The sequence below is a fragment of the Propithecus coquereli genome, unplaced genomic scaffold (assembly GCF_000956105.1).
Source record: "Propithecus coquereli isolate 6110/MARCELLA unplaced genomic scaffold, Pcoq_1.0 Scaffold316, whole genome shotgun sequence".
NCBI lineage: Eukaryota > Metazoa > Chordata > Mammalia > Primates > Indriidae > Propithecus > Propithecus coquereli.
Window position 1 is genome coordinate 528807 of NW_012148797.1, and position 10896 is coordinate 539702.

The following is a 10896-nucleotide window of genomic DNA, read 5'->3' on the forward strand; positions in this document are numbered from 1 at the left end:
GGGCATGGTGGTGCATGCCTGTAGTCCCAGCTACTTGGGAGGCTGAGGCAGGAGGATGGCTTGAGCCCAGGAGTTTGAGGTTGCCGTGAGCTAGGCTGACGCCACGGCACTCACTCTAGCCCGGGCAACAGAGTGAGACTCTGTCTCAAAAAAAAAAAGAAAAGATCATGATATCAAACTGGTTATTTTTAAATGCCAAAAAGGAAAGGCTGCATCAAGTTGTCTAAACAACCACATATCTGCAAATACTATTTATAGGACAGTTTCAACCAGGGATATTTTGCCCCAAAGAAACATTTGGCAATGTCTGGAGATATTTCTAGTTGTCACAACTGGGGGCGAGTATACTACTATTGGAGGATAAAGACCTGGAATGCTGCTAAACCTCCTGCAATGCACAGGACAGTCCCCTACAGGATAGCAGTATCTGGCTAAAATGGTCAATAGTTTGGAGGTTAAGAAAACCTGTTCTAGTCCGAGCGTGGTGGCTCACACCTGTAATGCTAGTACTCTGGGAGGCCAAGGTGGGCAGATTGCTTGAGCTCAGGAGTTCGAGATCATCCTGAGCAAGCGCGAGACCCCGTCTCTACTAAAAATAGAAAGAAATTGGCCAAACAACTAAAAATAGAAAAAATTAGCTGGACATGGTGGCACGTGTCTGTAGTCCCAGCTACCTGCGAGGCTGAGGCAGGAGGATCGCTTGAGCCCAGGAGTTTGAGGTTGTTGTGAGCTAGGCTGATGCCACGGCACTCTAGCCCCAGCAATAGAGTGAGACTGTCTTAAGAAAATCAAAACAAACAAACAAACAAACAAAAGAAAACCTGTTCTAGGAGAACATGTAAACCTAAAAGGATGACAAACTTTAAAAGGACGAACATAATTTTCCTATAAGAAGTTATGTTCCCAACAATTTTAATGTGCTCAAAAATTGAGAATATCTAACCTATTTTTATTTTGGATTGATTTGATTCAAAGTCATTAAGAATCTTTTAGGGGAAAAAAAACCATGTCTGCTAATACCACCTGAAAAATAAATTAGTGCCTTTTAGTGATCTGACAATTCAAAGCTATTTGGTGTTAATATGCCCTGGTGGTTTTCTAAAACTTAACGCTGTACCAGAGTTTGTTGTTTGATTTACTAAAGTATTTATTTTAGTAATAAAACAAACAAACAAAAAAGGTACCATACTTTATAGGAGTGGGTGCATAAGATGGTTTCAGGGAAGTTCCTAAAATGAGCATTACTACAATATTACAATTTATCTTGACCTTAAACAGGCCCGAAACAGAGGTTTGAGAGGGCGGAGTCCAGGTAGAACAACATGTTGTTCCCACCCTGCCTGCATTGTCCTTCCTGCCTAAACAAGTGACCTGTTCATACTTCAATCACCTGGTACACTCCCTTTCTCTTTGAAAACTTCCCCCCCATCTCTGACCTACACAGACCTTTCTTGTTTCTAAATGCCAACTCTTAAGTTTTTACTACTCTCCTCAATAGCTAATCATATACTATCTTATTTTGCTACAGGAGTATTTCATATGCACACGCTCTGCTTCCAAAATGTGACTATAAATACTTGAGGACAGGGTCCACGTGTTCTCCTCGTCTTGCACACCCACTCAGCAACCGCTATAATTGAATTAAACCTGATGTGAGAATTCAACTGATAGCTTTGGGAAGATTTTCCCACTTGTTCTAACATATGTTAAAGAAGTGAACAAAACCAAAAATCAAACAATAAATGAAAAAGTCCACCATGAATGAACATAAAATGCTTTAGAGTGACGTGAAAATAAAGACTAATAGACAGTCTGATTTATCAAAAGGTGAATTCTGTGTTCATCATACACAAAAATTCTACAGATAAATTAGAGGGTAATTAATCAGATCATAAAAGCACTCACCCCAAGGTATCTCAAATTAGAAAGCCTCTTATATAAAAGATTGATTTATAAGACTACAGTCAGCAGAAAAGTTTTATGAATCCAAATCCATTACTCTGAAAATGAAACCATTTTCAAGTCCCACGTCCCCTCCTCAGGGGGAAAAAAAAAATTAGGTTTTGTTCTAAACATGATGACAAAGACAAAGTTTTTGTGTATATATAACACTGCATTAAAGGCACATTTCTGGTACCGAAAGCCTAGAATGATTCTTGTGAATAACCAATCATACTGCTGAAAAAGTTCCCCTGTATATCCCAAGGCACTATATGTATATGGTGGGTGTGTTTATAGTCACAGCTTTCTTACTGCTCATTCCTTCAACAAGCATTTCTTGAGCGGTCCCCTTAGTGTCAGGTAATCACTAGGGGTACAAAGGTGAATAGGACAGTACCTGTCTTGAGATGCCTGTGGCCTCGTTAGAGTCTAAGGGACATAGCTGAGCCCTAGGTGCCTCAGGGGACACAGGCCTCAGCAAAGCCCTCCCGAGGGAGCCTGGGAGGGCAAAGTGGTTCAGCTGTCAAGTCCTGAAGTCCAATGCCTAACGGGCCTTTCCCCAGCATGTTATGAGTATCTCTAACGCAACACACCCCATTAAGTTTCCTTCCCAAAAACTTGCTTCTCCCACTCAAGCTCTGAGTGTGGTTAATTCCATCACTTCCATCTTCACTAGAAAGATCCATTTCCCCTTTCTTCCCTCTCCCTGAACAGCTTATAAGTCACCAAGTGAAGCTGAGTGTGTCTCTCACATGTTTCTGGAACCATTCTATCTTTGGCATCCCATTGCCAAGGCACTTGTTGAACGGGAATGTCTTCCTGGGCTATGGCAGCAGTGGCTGAACTGGTTTTCCTGCCTCTAGCCTCTTCTAGTCTAACACCTACCACACCTTCCTCTACTAAGTTCCTTAGAAATAAATCAGACTGTATCCTCCTCCTGCCTCCAGGATAAAGTCCAGGCTCCTTAATAAAGACCCTTCTCAAAATGGCCTCAATTTGTCTTCCCAATTTCATCCTTAGCAAAGTTGCTGCCTGTGCTAGCAACCATTGCCTTGGTTCCCTGAAAACACCATTTACTTTCAAGCCTCTAGCCCTTTGTGCAGTTCCCTCCCTGTGCTGGGAATGGTCTTTTTCACTCCCTTCTCTGCTGAAGAATGACTGCTCTATTCAGGGCCCAGCTAAAATGCTTCCTATTATGCAAAGCCTGCCTTGCCCTTAGTACACCTAAAGCCCAGGTGTTCTCACAGCACTTTGTATAAACTCTTATTTGGAAATGATTGTAACCAAAATTAATTTAGGTGTTTTTATCCACTTAGTTGTAACCAGCACAGCCTGTGGCACACAGAAGGAATTTAATAAATGCTTGCTACACAAATGGATTGGAAACCCAATGATAGGAAACCTTCTTCTCAGAACACTCATAATAACATCAGAAAGTAGAGCCTAAGGAGTCACTTGAAGGCTTGGGCTCCAATGCTAACACACTACTATTCTTCCTCTTTCTTGTTTTCTCTCTAGTCTCCAAAAATCCTAAGTCCTAGTCTCTGAAGTTGACCACATGTGTTGGAATCATGAAAACAATCTGCAACAAATGTCATGGATGATTAGCTTGATACTCTTGAGAGGTGTTGGCCTTGACAAAGACAAGCCTGGAAATCCAAATAAATCTCCAACTGGGTGGATGAACTGTGAAAAGAGCTATCATCATGCCTGGAGCCTGTTGGTACTCCTTCTCCAATTCAAGCTACTCCCCGACTCTACCTCGACCCGCATATACCACACCATGCCACCCAAAAATAGTTTGCTGAAGGGTCAACCACAACTTCGGATTCGCATTCTTTGGCGGCACACACCTATCCACCAGTAGACGCATCAAAATAGCACTGGTGAGTGGCTGTAACAGGCAAGTGATATGGGATATTCAAACTGGAGTGGAGAATGGAGAAGTGGAATGAACCTTCTTTCTTTTAAAAATTTATCATAGTTGGAATTCTATAAATAGAATCAAGAATGTCATTCTTTCTTCATAAGCAATCTGACAGTCAAAAGTACAGATAAACATGTATTTATAATTCTAGAACTAATAGCTAGGAAGCCAAGAAGCCAAATAAACATTGGCTGAACTGAAAGCTAACCTGTGGTTTTATCTGCCCAAATCAGTATTAAAAATAACTCAGGGGAAGGAGGGACATAATATCTATTCTAAAATAATTGCAGATTAAGAAAAACTTCAGCCTGGGCACTACCACATTTCAAAGTACAATAAAGAAAGTTATGAAGAAAAATATGAAAAAGGAAAAAATATAAATTCATAAATGGTCATCACATTACCATTGTATTACAAGGATTATACAATGTATCATAAAGCAAAGAAACGCTTATGAGGAAAAAGAAACAAGTGAAAGGGAAATTTAGGGGGAGGGTATAAAAACGGCCAAGATAGGAACTAAATAAGAGCTCACCTAGTCACAGCTCCCCCACCATCCTATCTTTATCCTTTCACCCCTAGGTTATCAAACAATGTACAACAGAAGGAATAAGAACCAATCAGGTAAGCTACACGCAGTGGCAAAACTCAAAGAGCATTTCTTTATAAAATCAAGAAAAACAGAGTCTAACAAATTCTGAGCCAAGGACTTTATGCCCTCTGCTCCAAGAGAAGACCTTCATGATTTACACTCTGGAATATTTCTGAGAAAATAGTAGGCATCTTGACTTAAGGTCAAAAATAGTATACCCACATGGACCGTGTCCGTGTCCTAAAGCAATCAGGTGAATGGCTCTGAAAACAATAAATATTAAGGAAAACACATGTCCCCAGCCAGTCTCCAAAGTCAACCCTAACAAATGGCATCCATGATCAAGACTGAGGAGTTAATAAGTATACATTCTAAATACTTTCGTGCCTCAATTAGCTATTAATGAATGGTTTCAGATTATTAAACATTTCAATATTTGAAGCACATTCTCTTTGAGAAAGCTCTGAATAAATATGCAGGTTAGAGTCTGTGTATTTACTACATTCATGATCTTCCCTCATCTCCTCTCTCCATGCTTCCACTTCCTTACACCATCAATTCCATCAGAACTTTTGTCTGTTTTGTCCACTGCTGTATCCCCAGCAGCTATAATGTCACCTGACACATTGTAGGAGCTCATTTGTTAAACAAATAAATTCTGCTCTATCTGGGAAACACGCAAACTAAATAAGACTCTTAGAATTTTGCCCAAATTAAGAGTAAGGAATGAGGTTCTTCTACAAATAAAAAGTCACCCGAATGAAAACTTGTTGTGGCAGAAGAGTCCCTCTTTGCTTTTTATGATTGTTAGCTACACTTTGAAAACACGGACCACAAGAGAAGGGTCACGCATTAAATGTGATGTACCAGGCCGATTGCCCTATTTTCTACGTTCTTACCAGTTTGATTTTAGAAGAAAGATTTTCTGGCAATTTTGTTTTAAGTTGATTTGTTTCCTTGAATGTCGGTGGAAATCCACTCAGAAAAGCCAAATCTTGCATTAGCACTAACCCAGGGACTTCTTTATCTGTTGTCTAAAATAAGGGAGAAAAACACAACTCATTTTCCATATCATGAGGCTGGTGAAAACTTACAGCTGAGAAAACTAGTAAAGATCTATTGCATCATACAAGCGTCAAAGAAAGAATGTTAGGATTACATAAATCAATAGTCATTAATATTAGTAAGCTAGCCATAGAGAAAAAGTAAACATTAAAAAGGTTCTCAAAGGAAAACAGCTTTACTACTCATATTTTTATTCTAGACTACTATAAAAAAGCAATTAAATCTAAAATAACATACCAAGTAGCCCCTCCAAACTGTCTGTTTGCTGTTTCCTTTAAATACTCCAGTGTGGGCATCTTCAACTACAATCAGGAACACAATAAACAAGCATATTTTTAATGAATGCTTAACTATAATGTCTGGCAGGACACAGTGCATAGCATTTCGAGATCTATTAAAGCAGTATAACCCACGGTCTCGAAAAAAAGTAGTTGGAAGAGACAAAATTAACCCACTCAACAAAACGAGAACAATTTAAATCAGCATACAATTAAACGTTAAATTTTGTAATAGCAAAAGAGAGACCTGTGCAGGCAAAAACGTGGAATGCTTCATGAAAGCAGTCCAATTTAAGCTACATCTCAAAGGAAGAAATGACAGGATGATAGAAATCACAGATGTAGGAGCAAACACAGATATGTTTGAGGAGAGAGAAAAAAAAGAATTGTTTGATTAGAGCAAAACATTTGGGAGTGGTGACCAGAAAAGGGGCCCTTAAATGCCAGGCAGTAGCATTTATGTCAACATCAGGGAGCCACTGTGGATCCTACAGTTCCTTAAGAGTCCCAGTTCTCTCACAAACAGTCCATAAAATTCATCTGGTGATGCTGAATAGAGCAGAGCAAGGAGGGTAAAGACTGACACAGTCCAAATGGGAGAGAGTTCTAAAGTGAGGGGACAAGTGAGCTCAGCAGACTCCCTGCTGACGTTCAGGAATCATGGAAAACAGAGAGAGGTCAGAAGGCTCCAATTCTGATCTTCAGGGTGTGCCAAAAGAGCAAGTTCTGCAAATTACAGCCTGCCAAGATAAGATGTCAATCCTGGGCAAGGGTCTCAAGTGTACTATTAAAATACAGTTTTAACTGGAGAAAAGAAAGCCTTCACGATACACTGTTTAAAGGAAGCACTGGGTGTTAAGAGTATGACTTCATTACGAATAAATTTATCAGACATACTTCTCTCCCTCTCTCTTTCCATTGGTATAGTGTGTTCTACATTGGCAGATCAAAAAATTCTAATAAACTGGATACTCAGTTAGGTGGATTATAATTTAACAAATTCCACTGAAGAATGTGAATTATAAAGCCAAAATCAACCTAGAGGGAGGTTGAAGAGGTCTCCCATAAGTTCTGTCTTGTTGAATCCTCTATCAAGGTTTTGGAAGACACAGAAAGCATGTTTGTGAAATGTTTGCTGCTTTATTCAGCATCATCAGATGAATTTTAGGGACTCTGTGAGAGAAATGTGACTCTTAAGTGGATTCTCATGAAGCTGACAGAAGTGCTATTACCTTGGATAACAGATTAAGGATTCCCCAAGTTTGTGACTATTTGGAGCAATGAGTCAAATCTAGCAAAACAAAATACCCTACAAACAAAGGTAAAATCTTTAACTTGGCACCAAAAACCAACTAAGCATAAATTAAAAGAAGTATATGGGCATTAGCACATGCAAGTTTTTTTTTGTTTTTTTTTGAGACAGAGTCTCACTTTGTTGCCCGGGCTAGAGTGAGTGCCGTGGCGTCAGTCTAGCTCACAGCAACCTCAGACTCCTGGGCTCAAGCGATCCTACTGCCTCAGCCTCCCAAGTAGCTGGGACTACAGGCATGCGCCACCATGCCTGGCTAATTTTTTTTCTATATATTTTTAGCTGTCCAATTAATTTCTTTCTATTTTTGGTAGAGACGGGGTCTCGCTCTTGCTCAGGCTGGTCTCGAACTCCTGAGCTCAAACAATCCGCTCGCCTTGGCCTCCCAGAGTGTTAGGATTACAGGCGTGAGCCACCGCGCCCGGCCACATGCAAGTTTTTTTTAAAAAAGGTAAGTTTTAGTCACCAGTGAGTTCAGTATGAGTCAACAGTGTGCTGTGGCCATACTGAATTTCCATCACACTTTTGTGCTTTTAAACAGAAGTACTTAAAATAAGAAAGGTGATAATGTTACCCAACACCAACTCATCAGGAAACTCTGAAGGTTGAAACTTTTGAAGGTTGACCTTCAAAATATCCAGAATCCAACCATTTCACACCTTCACCGCACCTCCCTGATCTAAGCCATCTTCCCTCTTGCCTGCATCATTACAACTTTTGCCCCTACTCAAGTGTATTCCCACCACAGCAGCCAGACTCATCCTTGTAGAATATAAGTCAGATCACATTTCTCCTCTACTCAAAACCCTCCAATGATTCCTCATCCCACTCTGCATTAAGGCTGAAGTCCTTGTCATGGCTACTGGAGCCAACACCATTTGGTCTCCCTGTTACTTCTCTGGGCTCATCTATTGCCTCTCTGACTTGTTCACTCCATTCTAGCCACACTTACCTCCTTGCTCTTCTTCAAACACGTCAGAACACTCCTACCTCAGGGCCTTTGCACTGGCTACTCTACTGACCCAGATCACTCTTTCCCCCAGATATTCACGTTGATGGCTATCTCACCTTCTTTACATTTTCACTCAAAAATACCTTTTCAGCGAGGCCCATCCCTACCAAAATTAGAACTGCAACTTCCCTGCCTTCAGCTGAAACTTTCTCCGTAGCACTATCTTCTACAAACCATATACCTTACTTATTTACTGTGTTTACCATTTGTCTCCCCCTAACAAGATATAAACTCAATGAGGGCAGAGATCTTTGTCCGTGTGTTCATTGCTGCATAAGTTCACTTGAATGAACAGTTCTGCTCTCCATGTAGAAACTGAACCACACTTAAATAGAATTTCACTTCCTGTTGACACATTTTAAAAGTAGTCTGAGAAGAGCAAACTAGGACTTGGACAAGCCCCTAAGAGACAGCTAAAGGAATAAGAATGAAATGTCACGTGGAGAGGGATTACATTAGCACTGTATGACCACTTTAAACTATATGAGAAAGTTATAAGAAGGCAGTTTGTAGTTCCTTTTAAAAATCAGTTTAGTCCAGAGGTAAAATGAATTGCCACACGAGGAAATTCATTTTGTATAAATCAAAGCTTGACTGGGAAACCACTTTGCTGAGGAGATCCAGGTGCAGGCTGCAGAGTTAGACTGCGTGACTGCTGCTGTGCATAATAGTTCAAGACCCACAGTGTGAAGGGGGAGATACTTGCACTTGGAAAGGTTGAAATTTTCTTCCAAACTAAAAAACACTTGTTGAGTACTAGGCAGCCAGCACCATTAGACATTGTTCAGGACATAAACTGGAGATTGGTAAGGTTTCTGCTCAATAAAGAAATTTCATGAGAACACCATAAACTACCATATAATCAAAAACTAAGTTAAATGATAAGTATTACAGGAGTGTAGAAAAGTAAAAACAAAATTAAATCACTGTGAATGTACTAGTCTGGGAGCTTCAGAGGAGAGAGAACTTGAGATAGGGTTGGAAAGAGAAGATGGGCTAGGGAGAGGTGAGAGGAAGGGGAGGTGCCGTAGGAGTGAAGGACTAGTACCCGTGAGGACACTGACAACAGCTGCAACACGATGCAGGGAGGGCAGGGGCATGAGGATTGATAGGTGAAATCAAGGCAATTAAGGCCAAACTCCAAACACCAGGACAAGGAGTGTGAAAAGCAAGTATATCCTACTATATTATCTTCTTCAAGAGCAGCCAGGAGTCTATTACTATCTGTGACCAGGAATTCAGTCTGGTGCAGAGGAAAGGAGATGAGTAAGGTAAGAATCTAAGAATAATTTTCAAAAAACAAAAGCAAGTGACAGGATGAGGTTAATTACTAGTTACAGAGGAGGAACGTAAGAAGGGGTCAGAGATGGTTCCAAAGATTTAAGTTGGGGACACTGATAGAATGGGAGCTTGGGAACTGGACTCAGTGTGGTAAATGGAACATGACGGCATTCACTGTACACATAAAACCCATAGAGCCTCCAGGTAGCGAGGATCAACACAGTGAAGGAATGAGAGAGAGAGGCCAGAGCAGGAGATGCAGGTGTGGGCTCAGCAGCTGAGTGGCCAGGCGGGAGAATGGAATCTCTAAGGATGGAGTGCAGTTTTATGCCAGGAATTATAATTTTAATTCCATTATCTGTTCTAATCATCTGTTGCCTTATAAACAGCAGAAATTTATTTTTCACAATTCTGGTGGCCAAAAGTCTGAGATCAGAATGCTAGCAAGGTTGGCTTCGGTGAGGGTCCTTTTCTAGGTTGCAGGTAGCATGTTCTCGAAACCTCGTATGGTAGAGAGCAGAGGGGGCTCTGCAGGGTCATAAGAGCAGGGCCCTTATGACCTAATCACCCGCCAAAAGTCCCACCTTCCAATACCATCACTGGTATAACCCTAGGGGTTAGGATTTCAACATATGAATTTTGGGAGGTAACACAAACATTCAATCCATAACATCTACATACCCAGACATTTCAGAATGTAAAGTATGAAGTATGTTACATCTAAATTGCAGAAAACAACTGTGTTAAATTATGTGACGGAAAAACAGCCTCTAGAAAAATTGAGAGCCAAGATAATAAGGTAACTGTGAGTATCGGATTGAAGGTCCTCACCACAACACAGAAGGGTATGTGCATCACATGGAGTAAAATACATGCAATTTATATCCCTTTCTGAGGTTAACGCTGAAATGCAAAGACAGCTCTTTTGTTTCTCTTTTCCATTTTTAACTTATCAGACATTTCTTTAAAATTGAATCATTTCCATTCCATTCAGAATTCTGTTATTCAAATATCCAGCGATAACATGATTTTAGAATATCCATAAAAAGATCTTACCGTCCTTAGTACTGTCGAAAACAACAACTGAGACATTAGTAGAAGGATTTTTTGGTTTTGCAACATTGAATATGTCACTGGCGGAATGAAAAGAAGGATAAAGAGATGGCAGGTCTTTCAGGGTGATGTTGGCTGGCAGGGCTGGGTCCAGGATAAGCATTGGCACCTTAATACAGTGTGTCAGCAAACATTCTAACTGCTTCTCACTGGAAAGAAATACCAACATGCTCACAACCATATTCTTTAAATTTAATCAATAATGAGAAGCTTCTTGGGACTACTAAATTTTCCAGATTTTTTTCTACAGTCTATTAAAAATCACAATATTTTAATAAATTAGGAATTTTATCTCATGAATACAGAAACTTAGCAAGTTAGCAAGTATGATACAAAATTAAGTCCAACTGTAAAGACAGAGCTTTCAAAATCCTATTA

At 40.2% G+C, this 10896-nt stretch overlaps 1 protein-coding gene across 1 annotated transcript in view; it reads right to left on the reverse strand.

Annotated features, from left to right (window-relative positions):
* Window positions 1-10896, reverse strand: part of GNPTAB (N-acetylglucosamine-1-phosphate transferase, alpha and beta subunits) — a 74855-nt gene that overhangs the window by 32350 nt on the left and 31609 nt on the right. Inside the window, exons 5-7 of the mRNA XM_012650273.1 lie at window positions 10462-10667; window positions 5763-5827; window positions 5360-5494 (exon numbers count right to left, since the gene is read on the reverse strand). Of these exons, the coding sequence (XP_012505727.1) occupies window positions 5360-5494; window positions 5763-5827; window positions 10462-10667 (406 nt within the window). The remainder of the gene's footprint in view (window positions 1-5359; window positions 5495-5762; window positions 5828-10461; window positions 10668-10896) is intronic.